Here is a 14586-nt window from a genome sequence, read left to right on the forward strand (position 1 = left end):
AGACCTTCTGATCCCGACAGGCTTTTGAAAACTAACTGCCTTTAATGAAAAAGGGGCTGTTTTTATTGCAATTATCTGTAATTATTCGTTTGCTTTTCAATATTTATATTTTTACGAAAAGTATTCAGTGAGGGAGTAGTGTGAAAGAAAAGCAAAAAGCGAAATGTTGAAACAATAGAGTGTATGGATATATAACTAATACAATTATTCCAATAAAATTATTCACATTATACCTTTCACAAATGGATTCCAAATATCATTATATTTATCCATACGCAACCTGCGCCTACTCTGTATGTTTTAATATATATTTATATGTAGTTTATATAGAGAGTTTATATAAAGATAATATACTATATATATTTATATAGTTTATATACAGTTTATATGGTTTTAATTCTATCAACCTTTAATTGTTTTTTTAAATGATTTTCCCCATACGTTTTTAACGGTTCTTATTTTATCTGTAAGCTACATTGAGTCCCTGTCAGGGGGGAAAGGGGGAAATAAACAAATATTTGGACTCAGAGGCCTGCCAGGCATCACGAGTGAACCAACAGCTCACTGTTTCACATACCTAAGTTCAAGTTCAAGGTATAATTATATATCTGTACATAAAGCCATTAGAAAATGGGATCAGCTTACCTATGAGATCAACTTCCCCCACATGTATCCACTTGACCACATAAAATTGGTGGAACTGGCATTGCTATAAGGTGCCACAAAAATGCCCGTTCTGCATTTGTCAAGAACTTGATTGTTTAGTGTGGCAGCGTCTACACTTCGGAACTACCTGCCACTTGAGATCAGGCCAGCAAGGCCTTCGCTGAGCTCTTTTCAGCCCCTGCTAAAAACATTCTTGTTTCGACAACCCTGCCCAGGTATCTAGAATGCTGGTGCGAGTTCTAAGTTGCTTTTAAGTCTGCCGTTATTAGATGAACTCTTTGAAAGTTGTCAATTATTGCTGTTCGTTTTTGTTATTGTTTTCTTGTTTTGCCTTTTTTGCAAACCGCTTTGAGGGCTTTTTTAAAAATAATAATAATCCACAGTTGTATGATTTTTAATGAACTTAATAATAATAAATACCTAACGCTCCCTCACTCCTCCGGGTTGCAGGTGAAGGAATCTCGCCTGCCACTACGGATGTTTTCAAAGGAGGAAGAGCAAGGTGAAGTTTTCCTGGAGCACATAATTTGAAAGCTCTCAAACCTTTAGGTCTCCAAACACCAACCACTTTGGAGACATCTGAACTTCAGCCTAGACAACATCTCCATGGGGCAGGGGGAATGGGGCAAGCGATCTGTTTTGACCAAGCCCCCTAGATTCCACGTTCAAAATGTCCTCATGACCCTTCCACATTCCCCTTAAAGAAAGCCAAATCAAATCCCATTTCTAAACGGCCCAGACACTGAGATCCAGCGCTGAAGGCCTTCTGGCAGTTCCCTCACTGCGAGAAGCCAAGTTACAGGGAACCAGGCAGAGGGCCTTCTCGGTGGTGGCACCTGCCCTGTGGAACGCCCTCCCACCAGATGTCAAAGAGAAAAACAACTACCAGACTTTTAGAAGACATCTGAAGGCAGCCCTGTTTAGGGAAGCTTTAAATGTTGGATGCATTACTGTATTTTAGTATTTTGTTGGAAGCCACCCAGTGGTTGGGGAAGCCCAGCCAGATGGGCAGGGGTATAAATAATAAATTATTATTATTATTATTACTCGTGGGCAGCTGCTTAAGGCGCTTGTGATACATTACCAATGTTAGCTCTCCTCTTGATTTCCTTCCTCCGGTTGGCGAACCAGTTGTACACTTTGAGAGAAGTGACTCGCTCCAAGTCGGACAGTTTCTTTCCTGGATTAAAAAACACACAACCCCCCCAAACAAGCTGCATCAACGTATATTTCGCATGGGGTACCGAGGATTTGGGGGGGGGTGTTAACCACACGCAGACACACAAACCCCTCTTTCCCTACCTGGTTTCTGAATCACCGCATTACAGGCATTTGCGATTTCTTCCCTCTTGGCCTCATCCGGATACTGATTCTCATTGAAGTAGCTGCGGGAAAAAGGAAAGGGCTGTTTGGTTTAGGACGGCCACAACCCCTTCTCCCCCAACCCTCAAAACAAAACACAGGCTCCTGAGAAACTTTTGTTGTGGGGGAAAGAAATTGCCACCTTGAGCTTGCCAGATATCGATTCACTCCTGAAGCTATCCCTGCTAACGCGATTTTCTCTGTCCTTTCTCTCTCCCCCGCCTAATAATTTTTATTAATTTTTTCCAAATATCTTAAACACAATACAGCTTAACAATATTATTCTCCTTTCAATATATATCTTATCCGAATTAACTTCCCTCCACCCCTTTTCTGGCTTCTCTACATTGCTCTTACTTAAGCGTGATTACTACTTATACATTCTATCAATGTCTATAATTCCTTAATAATTTTTTGTATTATACTTTGGACATACATTCCTTATTATATTACAGCATTACATCTTGTGATCTAACCAAATGTTTACAATAAATGTTATGAGTTTTATTTCAGTCCTGTGAGTGTCTTTATTTAGGTACAGTTTTCTCTAAGTAAATTTGGACCATTCTTTTTGGAATTTTTCATCGTCCTGCTGTCGGATTCTTCCAGTTAGCCTTGCTATTTCCGCATACTCCAATACTTTCTGTTGCCGTTCTTATCTGCCCTTTCTCTAAGCCCATGTGAAGCTCTTCTCCACAAACTTGACCTTTCACTTCCCTCACAGAAACTGGACTGTTTCTCAGCGTTCTATTGCTGCCACCAAGACAGCCCACCCAGTGAGACATCCCACCGATTCCATAAACTGCAGGAAGGGAGGGAGGGAGAGACACTCAGGCCACAGGTGGGTAGCAGGTAAGGTAAAGGTCAAGGGACCCCTGACCATTAGGTCCAGTCGTGGCCGACTCTGGGGTTGCGGTGCTCATCTCACTTTACTGGCCGAGGGAGCCGGCGTACAGCTTCCGGGTCATGTGGCCAGCAGGACTAAGCTGCTTCTAGTGAACCAGAGCAGTGCATGGAAATGCCGTTTACCTTCCCGCTGGAGGGGTACCTATTTATCTACTTGCACTTTGACGTGCTTTCGAACTGCTAGGTTGGCAGGAGCAGGGACCGAGCAACGGGAGCTCACCCCGTCGCAGGGATTCGAACCGCCGACCTTCTGATCGGCAAGCCCTAGGCTCTGTGGTTTAACCCACAGCGCCACCCGTGTCCCTGGGTAGCAGGTAAGAGTCCCCAAATTCCTTTTTTTCCATGGCCACTTGTTGTTGTTGTTGAGTCGTTTAGTCGTGTCCGACTCTTCGTGACCCCCTGGACCAGAGCACGCCAGGCACTCCTGTCTTCCACTGCCTCCCGCAGTTTGGTCAAACTCATGCTGGTCGCTTCAAGAACACTGTCCCACCATCTCGTCCTCTGTCGTCCCCTTCTCCTGGTGCCCTCCATCTTTCCCAACATCAGGGTCTTTTCCAGGGAGTCTTCTCTTCTCATGAGGTGGCCAAAGTACTGGAGCCTCAGCTTCAGGATCTGTCCTTCCGGTGAGCACTCAGGGCTGGTTTCCTTCAGAATGGAGAGGTTTGATCTTCTTGCAGTCCATGGGACTCTCAAGAGTCTCCTCCAGCACCAGAATTAAAGGAAACATCAATTCTTCGGCGATCAGCCTTCTTTATGGTCCAGCTCTCACTTCCAAACATCACTGCTGGGAAAACCATAGCTTTTACTATATGGCCGCTAGGAAGCTCTAAGTTTGGAGCACAGGCAAGGGGACGCGTAGGAAACGAAGGAGGAATCAACTGATCACAAAGGCTCAGGGATAAGCCTTTTTCCCAGGCGCAATTGTGTTTTCTAGACAATAGGCACCCATCAGCATGCCAGTGGCTGATCAGGGAGGTTAATCAAATGATCTCTTTTGTACAGGACGACAGTAAAGGATTAAAAGGGAAAGGGGGCAGTATCTATAGGCAGATGCAGGGAAAGGCAGAAAAATCCTTGAGGTTTCATTTCCACAATGCCCAGGAATATTGCCGCCTCTGACAAATCTGCGCCACCAGGGAGAACGCTGGCAGAGCAGTGGGAATAAATGCATCTCAGGCTGTGGCCTGCGAGCAAGTAATCTTTTGTTTCTGGTGCTGCTTCCATGGAAAGCTCTGTTTATCTCAGATAAGCTCGGCTGTGCCCTGTGTTCAGGGCAAGGTTTCTCCATTGATCCTGGGTGCAAATAAATCCGCGTGGAACCTGTATGTTTCTATTTCGAATGGCTCAACCAAAATAAATAAATATGAGGTTCAAACCAGTCATGTTTCTAGTCCTCAAGGATGTGGAGGGACTCTCAGTCACAGGCTGGCGGTGCTTTCTAGTATCTCTTTGTTGCTGTTTAGTCGTTTAGTCGTGTCCGACTCTTCGTGACCCCCTGGACCAGAGCACACCAGGCACTCCTGTCTTCCACTGCCTCCCACAGTTTGGTCAAACTCAGGCTTAGTATCTTCGAGAACACTTTGCAACCATCTCGTCCTCCGTCGTCCCCTTCTCCTTGTGCCCTCCATCTTTCCCAACATCAGGGTCTTTTCCAGGGAGTCTTCTTTTCTCATGAGATGGCCAAATATTGGAGTGTCAGCTTCAGGATCTGTCCTTCCAGTGAGGACTCAGGGCTGATTTCCTTCAGAATGGAGAGGTTTGATCTTCTTGCAGTCCATGGGACTCTCAAGAGTCTCCTCCAGCACCAGAATTCAAAAGCATCAATTCTTCGGCAATCAGCCTTCTTTATGGTCCAGCTCTCACTTCCATACATCACTACTGGGCAAACCATAGCTTTAACTATACGGACCTTTGTCGGCAAGGTGATGTCTCTGCTTTTTAAGATGCTGTCATTGCTTTTCTCCCAAGAAGCCGGCGTCTTTTAATTTCGTGGCTGCTGTCACCATCTGCAGTGATCATGGAGCCCAAGAAAGTAAAATCTCTCACTGCCTCCATTTCTTCCCCTCTAGTATCCCTATTGGCCCTTATTTTCTCCGGCGCCATTTTTCTGAGAACCACAACCACCATTCGCTTATCTAATGCCAGCAGCCTGCGATGGAAGACTGCTCCATTTCAGGGTATTTGCCTGACAGCCATGTGCTTTTCCCAGGATACTCCATTCCATGCCCACTCATCCATTCCATGCCCACTTAGCAAACTCAGCCCATGGGCCTCACTTTGCAGCTTGAGAATCAGAGGTGGGTCTCAGGTCTGGAGACTCCCCGGTCTACGCCACGGCTGGGCTTAATGTGACGCATTAACCAGGCCAGTGTCTCCCAGCCTAGCCTACCTCGCAGGGTTATTGTGGGAACAAAAGGGGGAGAAGACAAGAACTTCAGAGGTCACCTTGAGCCCCTCAAGGAGAAAAATGGGCTAGAAATAGGAAAACGAAATATTAAAAAACCTTTCAGACCACAGCTGCCATTAGCCCCAGCCTGACAGCCGTTGCACTCCAAAACGTTTTGAGAGTGCCAGGTTTTTCTAGGTGATCCAATATGGAAGAGATTTGGGACAGGAGAGAGAGAGAGAGAGAGACAACCCACTTCTGTAAGATTAGTGAGAAACAGATGCGAATCGCTTTGCAGGAATATTAATACAACACTTTCATTTTGCATTTCCCTAATGTTACTCTTGTGAACCGCCTTGCAATCTTTTGATGAAGGGAGGCATATAGGTCTAATAAATTAAAATACATTAAAATAAACTCTCGCCCATAGCTTCTGGGGTGGAGCAGGCCATAAAAGGTAAAGGGACACCTGACCATTAGGTCCAGTCGTGACTGACTCTGGGGTTGCGGCGCTCATCTTGCTTTAGTGGCCAAGGGAGCCGGCGTACAGCTTCCGGGTCATGTGGCCAGCATGACTAAGCTGCTTCTTGTGAACCAGAGCAGCGCACGGAAATGCCATTTACCTTCCCACCAGAGTGGTACCTATTTATCTACTTGCACTTTGACGTGCTTTCGAACTGCTAGGCTGGCAGGAGCAGGGACCGAGCAACGGGAGCTCACCCCGTCGCAGGGATTCGAACCGCCAACCTTCTGATCGGCAAGTTCTAGGCTCTGTGGTTTAACCCACGGCGCCACCCGCGTCCCTTAGGAGTAGGCCGTAAATATGCACAAATAATCAAGGAGGCTTCCTGCCTGAACCTCCATTTACGCCCAAAGCGACCTCCTGGCTCTCCAGGCCACTCTCAGGAGACCAGGGCAAGGCTAGCCTATTTTATTTGGGGTGGGGGGTCGGGCAACAAACAAGGTTATGTTCATGCAGGTGAGGTAGAAGACTGCACAGCCACGAGAGAGATCTCACGATGCAGTTTATTTAGAACCACACCCATCCTTCAGCTACGAGCGCAGACGTCCGCTCGCTGCTTCTCTTTAACCTTCACCTCGTAAATATTTCGAGAGAAGTTTTTAAGAAGCGGGGAAGGGAGGAGAGACGCGAGAGATTCTGGATCTCCAGCACAAAAGCCGCACCCCGGCAGCCCGTAATGTGCACTGGGAGGAATTCCAAAGCAGCAGCAGCGAAGGAAAAGAGAATTGAATTACAAGCAGGCTGCAGATCCCTCACCATGCAATACTTATGCAGCGCGGGAGAAGGAAAAGGACGCCCAGAGATGTACCCGGGAGCGATCAGCTATGGAACGGGCTGCCCAACGTGACCAGGCAGTCTTTGTTGCCGCCTGCCGTTCCCAGCTACATCCTCTCTGCTGGATCCAGTGGATCCCAGCCTTGCAAAATCAGCCAGGGTGGGGAACAGGAGGGCCGAGGGCCAAACGCGACACAGCGAGACCCAATCTGTGGGCCTCAGGACTTTTCCACACCAGCCACGCCTCCTCTGCAACTACTGCCTTGAGTGTGCTTGACTGGCAGGAATCTGCCCTTAAACTGTGATGATGGAGGGTATTGTGGTTTTTTTCGGAGGGGGCGGGCAGTGTTAGAAGCCTCTGGCTTTTGTAGGGTTGGGATGTAGTGATGCAACTACAGTAGTACCTTGGGTTAAGTACTTACTTCGTTCCGGAGGTCCATTCTTAACCTGAAACTGTTCTTAACCTGAAGCACCACTTTAGCTAATGGGGCCTCACACTGCCACCACGCCACCGCCACTGCACGATTTCTGTACTCAACCTAAAGCAAAGTTCTTAACCCGAGGTACTATTTCTGGGTTAGCAGAGTCTGTAACCTGAAGTGTATGTAACCTGAAGCATATGTAACCCAAGGTACCACTGTAATAACAATTCTATTATTTATTCCCCGCTCATCTAGCTGGGTTGCCCCAGCCACTCTGGGCAGCTTCCAACACGTACAAAACAATAATAAAACTTCAAATATTAAAAATGTCCCAATACGGGGCTGCCTTCAGATGCCTTCTAAAAGTCAGATTGTTGATTATTTCCTTGACATCTGATGGAAGGGCGTTCCACAGGGTGGGTGCCACCACTGAGAAGGCCCTCTGCCTGGTTCCCTGTAACTTCACTTCTCACAGGGAGGGAACCGCCAGAAGGCCCTCGGAGCTGGACCTCTGCGTCCGGGCAGAACGATGGAGGTGGAGATGCTCCTTCAGGTATACTGGGCCGAGGCCGTTTAGGGCTTTAAAAGTCAGCACCAACACTTAGAATTGTGCTCAGAAATGTCCTGGGAGCCAGTGAAGATCCTTTAGGATATAAGGTCCCGGCAGCTGCTCCCAGTCACAAGTTTGGCAGCTGTGTTCTGAATTTGCTGTAGTTTCTAAATCACCTTCAAAGGTATAGTCCCATGTTGCCCACTGGAGAAATCTCAGGCACCCCACCTATTGCTGTGCCCCCTTTTCGCTCCTATGCCTGCCTACCATGGGCACACACGCCGGGAAAGGTTACTTCAGAAGGAATTTATTTCATTTATTAAACCCATACCCTGCCCTTTCTCCCAAAGGAGCGCAGGGCGTCAAACCACAAGCGATAAGAACACCTTTCGAAAGACTCGCATTTCCAATATACAGATCCAAACTGGGACGAAGATCTTTGCTTAAGAAGCTTGTTGGGAGAGGAAGATCTTCAGCAGGTGTCAAAAGAACAGCAGAGGTGGCGCCTGTCTGGTATTAACAGGGAGGGAATCCCAAAGGGTCGGGGCCACCACGCTCAAGGCCCTGCTGATGACGGGATCTACAGGACGCCCTCACCTGCACAGTGCCAGGCATTGCCTTGCGAGAGAAAGTTTTGAGAATGAACCCCTGGGCTGGAAAAGGTGCACCGGCCTTGCCTGAACTGGGGGAGGCCTGTCCCCACTAGATACACACCCCTGTCTGCAGTGGCTACTGACCAACAATGGTACACAGCTAGGAAGCAGCTCCTGCAGATTAAGTTGATGGACTATGCCGAAATGGCCGGAAGAATCAGAAGCCAAGAAATTTCAATAAGGAATAGTGGGCGGGGGAATTATAATTTGTCTTAAACACCATTGTAAACTAGTAGGATTAGAATAACACTTGTGGTTTAATGGTGAATTTTGGACACAACGGTGAGGTAAAAGTTTCGGATGATCATAAAAGATGCAAGAGGAAATGATTAACACAAAGGGGAGCAGGTAAGTCCAAGAGATTCTTTGGAATCTAGGTTTTATGTTGTATGCTGGATACGTGATTGTAAAATTTTAATCTGAAAAACCAAATAAAGAAACAACAATTTAAAAAGGAAGCCGCACCAGCAGCAAATAATGGTGCCCCAAACTCTGCCCCAAAATCTCCTTGGGCAACAGGACCACCATCTGCGTATCAGGGGGCTGCTCATCTCAACATCCTCCAGCACGATTGTGGCGTTCGTACGGAGCCCCTGGTCGTCTCACGGACTATTGACCCGTACACCACTAATCCGCTGCCACCAACCAGGTCCTCCCTGGTAAAATCACTTCAGTCTCAGTCAGCTTTTCAATTCATAAAGAAGAGTGTATTTTATTTCAGACTTAAAACAAAACTATTACAGTATTCCAAACAGTGTTCCTCTTTACTTTCTTAGTCTTATGTTCCTCTCTCTATCTCTACCTCCCCATACTCAAGGACCAACTGCCCTAACTGTCTCTCTATGACCAACTGCCTTTCCCAACCAGCCAACCTACTCAAACCAACCACCCACACACCCACAACTTCCAACAAACTCTCCCCAGAACTCCTCTCAGAACTAGTTTTATAGACCCACTGACTCCAGCCCCCTGGGTCCTGTCTGTGCAACCTATTTAACTATTTCCCCTCCAGCACTCTCTCATATATGTTAACGTCACAACGATCTACAACCTTCCATGGTTTCCTTCGGGATCCGCTGGCGTAGATAACACAGTCGTACCTTGGAAGCTGAACGGAATCCGTTCCAGAAGTCCGTTCGACTTCCAAAACGCTTGAAAACCAAATTGCGGCTTCTGATTGGCTGCAGGAAGCTCCAGCAGCCAATCAGAAGCCATGGAAGCCCCCGTCAGACGTTCAGGTTCCAAAAGAACGTTTGCAAACCGGAACAATCTCTTCCGGGTTTGTGGCGTTCGGGAGCCAAAACGTCCGAGTTCCAGGGCGTTCAGGATCCAAGATACGACTGTATTGGGAACAGGTAGAAACGCTCCCCCCCCTTTTTTTTATTAGGCTCCTTCGCACAACTGACACTTGTGACAAACCCGGTCCACCCAGAGCTTTGATGTTCCTTACCTTTCCATGACGGCCAAGCACTCCTTCCGCCAGGTGAACCGACTTCCCCGCCGTAAGCGGAAGGTGCCAGAGGTAGCTGTGACGGGGGGAGGAGTCTGCCTCCATTCAGGTTCTTCTACCGGGATCGGGGCCGGCCTCATGCTTAACGTCGCCCCTGGAAAAAAGCAAAGCGGGACACGGAAGTGTTTCCCGGCGGAACTGGAAAGCCCCGCTTGGCTCCCCGCTCAACACCGAAGGAACGCAGCAGCCCACCTAGTCCAGAATCCTATTCTCACAAAGGCCAACCAGATGTCTCTTCTGGGAAACCTGCAAGCGGAATTCAAACACAAGAGCAGCTCTTCCTCTCTGGTGGCTTCCAGCACCTGGGTTTCAGGAGCATAGCTGCCTCTGAGCATCAAGGCTGAGCACAGCCATCATGACTAGTAGCCATGAAGACTGACCTTCCGTAAATTTGCTTCTTTCTAAAACAGCACCGGCCCTGATGAAACACAGGAGCTCCTCTAAAAGTACAGCACACCTGCTCTTTCATTTTTTAAAAAAGCCTCTTTTACTCAGGTACGGGAGACGCTCGGTTTGCGAACATGATCCGCGTGGGAGGTGCGTTCGCAACCCGCAGTGCGTGGCTGCACATGCACGGGTCGCGATTTGGCGCTTCTGTGCATGTGCGAAGCACGATTCAGTGTTTCTGCGCATGCGCGAGCACCGAAACCAGGAAGTAACCCGTTCCAGTAACTTCCGGTTTCGGCGCAGTGCGCAACCTGAAAACACGCAACCTGAAACGTCTGTAACCCGAGGTATGACTGTATAACCAAACTCCTATAACTTACAACCTCATTTCCTCCATATCTACTTTGCACATAATTCATATACTGTATCCCTCCCTCTCTTGCACAAAGAGTAGCCCAAGGATTGCTCACCGCTGTGACCGTTCTGCCTTCTTCCCACTGCTGCCCATAATCAGAGTCCAAAAAACAGTTTGGGAAACCCTGTTAAACAAACACGCTTGGACTTCTATCGAGTCAGTACAATCAACGTCAAAGCAGGGGGCAGGGGCTGGAAACAGATTTCTGTGCTGATGTAGCATCCAGATGCAAATAAATTCTGTAAGAGGAGCATTACAGAGATCCTCCTTCGTTAAAAAGAGGACCAAAAGAAAAAGAAAAACCCTATATATTCTCAATTACCTTTGAAGGTGACCCGGAAACTACAACTAATCCAGAATGTGGCAGCTAGACTGGTGACTGGGGGCGGCCACCGAGACCACATAACACCTTGAAAGACCTACATTGGCTTTCAGTACATTTCTGAGCACAATTCAAAGTGTTGGTGCTGACCTTTAAAGCCCTAAATGGCCTCGGCCCAGTAGACCTGAAGGAGCGTCTCCACCTCCATCGTCCAGCCCGGACACTGAGGTCCAGCTCTGAGGGCCTTCTGGCAGTTCCCTTGTTGCGAGAAGTGAGGTTACAGGGAACCAGGCAGAGGGCCTTCTTGGTGGTGGCACCCGCCCTGTGAAACGCCATCCCACCAGATGTCAAAGAGAACAACAACTACCAGACTTTTAGAAGACATCTGAAGGCAGCCCTAATTAGGGAAGATTTTAATGACTGATGTTTTAATGTTGCAAAACCTTTTGTTGCAAAATACGCCTGGCATCGGCCTAATTTCTAGCACTGATTCAGCAGCTGGGGTGCGGTCTTAGCTCATTGGCAGAGCATCTACTTTGCATACAGAAGACCCCAGGTTGCATCCCCAGACTCTCCAGGTATGGCAGAGATATACTCCTTTCCCGAAACCCTAGAGGCACAGCCAGTGTCAACATTACCATGCCAGATGGGACCCCAAAAAATGCAGTATAAACACCAACAAATGGGAAACACTGGCCTGCGAGCGCTCCAGTTGGAGAACAGCCTTTACCAAAGGTGTCCTGGGCTTTGAAGACACTCGAACTCAGGACGAAAGGGAGAAACGTGCTAAGAGGAAGGTACGCTTGGCAAATCCACACCGTGACCAACTCCCACCCTGAAACCTATGTCCCCACTATAGAAGGACGTGTGGATCCAGAATTGGCCTCCACAGTCACTTACGGACTCACTGGTAAAACCGTGTTCATGGAAGACAATCTGATGGCGGCTAACAGATTGAGGTTGAATCCTGACAAGACAGAAGTACTGTTTTTGGGGGACAGGAGGCGGGCAGGTGTGGAGGATTCCCTGGTCCTGAATGGGGTAACTGTGCCCCTGAAGGACCAGGTGCGCAGCCTGGGAGTCATTTTGGACTCACAGCTGTCCATGGAAGCACAGGTCAAATCTGTGTCCACTGCAGCTGTTTACCAGCTCCATCTGGTACGTAGGCTGAGACCCTATCTGCCTGCAGACTGTCTCGCCAGAGTGGTGCATGCTCTAGTTATCTCCTGCTTGGACTACTGCAATGCGCTCTACGTGGGGCTACCTTTGAAGGTGACCCAGAAACTACAACTGATCCAGAATGTGGCAGCTAGACTGGTGACTGGGAACGGCTGCCGAGACCATATAACACCGGTCTTGAAAGACCTACATTGGCTCCCAGTACGTTTCCGAGCACAATTCAAAGTGTTGGTGTTGACCTTGAAAGCCCTAAACGGCCTCAGTCCAGTATATCTGAAGGAGCGTCTCCACCCCCATCGTTCTGCCCGGACGCTGAGGTCCAGCTCTGAGGGCCTTCTGGCGGTTCCCTCACTGCGAGAGGCCAAGTTACAGGGAACCAGGCAGAGGGCCTTCTCGGTAGTGGAGCCCGCCCTGTGGAACGCCCTCCCATCAGATGTCAAAGCAATAAACAACTACCTGACATTCAGAAGACATCTGAAGGCAGCCCTGTTCAGGGAAGTTTTTAATATGTGACATTTTAGTGTATTTTTCATCTTTGTTGGAAGCCGCCCAGAGTGGCTGGGGAAACCCAGCCAGATGAGCGGGGTACAAATAATAAATTATTATTATTATTATTATTATTATTATTACTCGGCTACGAGGGATCGCCAAAGAAGGAAGAAGGAGGAGGAGGAGGAGGTTTTTTAAAAACCTTTTTGTAAAGGCAACAGTAGAATTTTCACAGCTGAGTCCTCAACTCTTTATTACTGTGCTTTGCTTCCTTTAAGCTGGGCTTTGTCTAAAACTTGCCATTTAGGTTTTCAACCCCTTTTTGTAAATTCAGTATTAGAAACTGGACCTTTGAGTCCTCAATCCTTTATTGCTGCGCTTTGCTTCACCTAGGTCGAGCTAGGATTACAATACATCAGAATTTTTGGGAGTTCTACTTTTTGAATTTTGGTCATTTAAGGTTTATGACTTTTCTATTTCCTTCTGAGGAAACTGAATAGTTCAGCGAAACGAGGTTTGTAGCCGGCATCCTGTTAAGGCTTTGTTCAATTTTAGGTTTTTCTAATTATTTCCTTAAACTTTTTGATTTTTATTATTTAGTTTATTTTCATAAGATAATATTTCTGGTGGATTACTTCTCGTTTCAGGGATTTTCACGGTATTACATTTGTTTTGTGCAAATACTTCGGTTAAAGCAGAAGCTAGGAGCAAGTTCTGATGGCAGAAAGTGAAGAGGAATTAAAGAACCTTTTAATGAGGGTGAAAGAGGAGAGCGCAAAATATGGTCTGAGGCTCAACATCAAAAAAACGAAGATCATGGCCACTGGGCCCATCACCTCCTGGCAAATAGAAGGGGAAGAAATGGAGGCAGTGAGAGATTTTACTTTCTTGGGCTCCATGATCACTGCAGATGGTGACAGCAGCCACGAAATTAAAAGACGCCTGCTTCTTGGGAGAAAAGCAATGACAAACCTAGACAGCATCTTAAAAAGCAGAGACATCACCTTGCCGACAAAGGTCCGTATAGTAAAAGCTCTGGTTTTCCCAGTACTGATGTATGGAAGTGAGAGCTGGACCATAAAGAAGGCTGATCGCCGAAGAATGGATGCTTTTGAATTCTGGTGCTGGAGGAGACTCTTGAGAGTCCCATGGACTGCAAGAAGATCAAACCTCTCCATTCTGAAGGAAATCAGCCCTGAGTGCTCACTGGAAGGACAGATCCTGAAGCTGAGGCTCCAAGACTTTGGCCACCTCATGAGAAGAGAAGACTCCCTGGAAAAGACCCTGATGTTGGGAAAGATGGAGGGCACAAAGAGAAGGGGACGACAGAGGACCAGATGGTGGGACAGTGTTCTCGAAACTACCAGCCTGAGTTTGACCAAACTGCGGGAGGCAGTGGAAGACAGAAGTGCCTGGCGTGTTCTGGTCCAGGGGGTCACGAAGAGTCAGACACGACTAAATGACTAAGCAACAAGGAGCAAATTCAGGAAAGACATTCTGGCATTTGTGCTAAAAAACAACAAGAACATCCCCCAAAGGGACGCAGGTGGTTGATGCCTCGCATCTCCAAGCCAGCCTGAGTCTGTGACAGCCAAGGGAAGAAGGGACGGGGAGCTCAGCCAACGGAACTCATTCATCCTTTCCCACTTGGCCGGCTACCTGCTGGCCCTGCCAGACTGATCCGGTCCACCCTAATGAATCAGTGCCGCTGGTGTCAAAGCGTGGGCGCTCCGAGGTGGGTCGGCCAATGCGGCAAAGCTCCGACCCGGTTCCCAAACGCACTTTGCTCGGAACGCTGGCGGGCGAGCCGCAGGGCCCTTGCGGGAAGAAGCGCCAGCCAGCTTGGCGGAGGAGAGCCCTGAGAGTTTGTGGCCCTTCTAGTCCGGAACCCTGCTCTCGCGGTGGCCAAGCAAGGAAAGGAAAGGGAAGGGAAGGGGAAGGGAGGGAAGGAAGGAGGGCAGATTAGAAGCACATATCAGCCTAGGACTTGCCGATCAGAAGGTCGGCGGTTCGAATCCCCACAACGGGGTGAGCTCCCATTG

The 14586-nt window shown here is 48.1% G+C and overlaps 1 protein-coding gene across 14 annotated transcripts in view; it reads right to left on the bottom strand.

The window, feature by feature from the left end:
• Positions 1–14586, bottom strand: part of HMBOX1 (homeobox containing 1) — a 124178-nt gene that overhangs the window by 15014 nt on the left and 94578 nt on the right. For 7 of the 14 annotated variants that reach the window (XM_053383763.1, XM_053383759.1, XM_053383762.1 and 4 more), the window contains exons 6-8: positions 9693–9846; positions 1969–2051; positions 1751–1846 (exon numbers count right to left, since the gene is read on the bottom strand). In XM_053383763.1, the coding sequence (XP_053239738.1) occupies positions 1751–1846; positions 1969–2051; positions 9693–9846 (333 nt within the window). Of the gene's footprint in view, positions 1–1086; positions 1180–1750; positions 1847–1968; positions 2052–9692; positions 9847–14586 lie in introns of all 14 variants that reach the window. The other 7 variants (XM_053383753.1, XM_053383752.1, XM_053383760.1 and 4 more) reach the window with 2 other exon arrangements.

This window comes from Podarcis raffonei, chromosome 3, assembly GCF_027172205.1.
Source record: "Podarcis raffonei isolate rPodRaf1 chromosome 3, rPodRaf1.pri, whole genome shotgun sequence".
Taxonomy (NCBI): domain Eukaryota; kingdom Metazoa; phylum Chordata; class Lepidosauria; order Squamata; family Lacertidae; genus Podarcis; species Podarcis raffonei.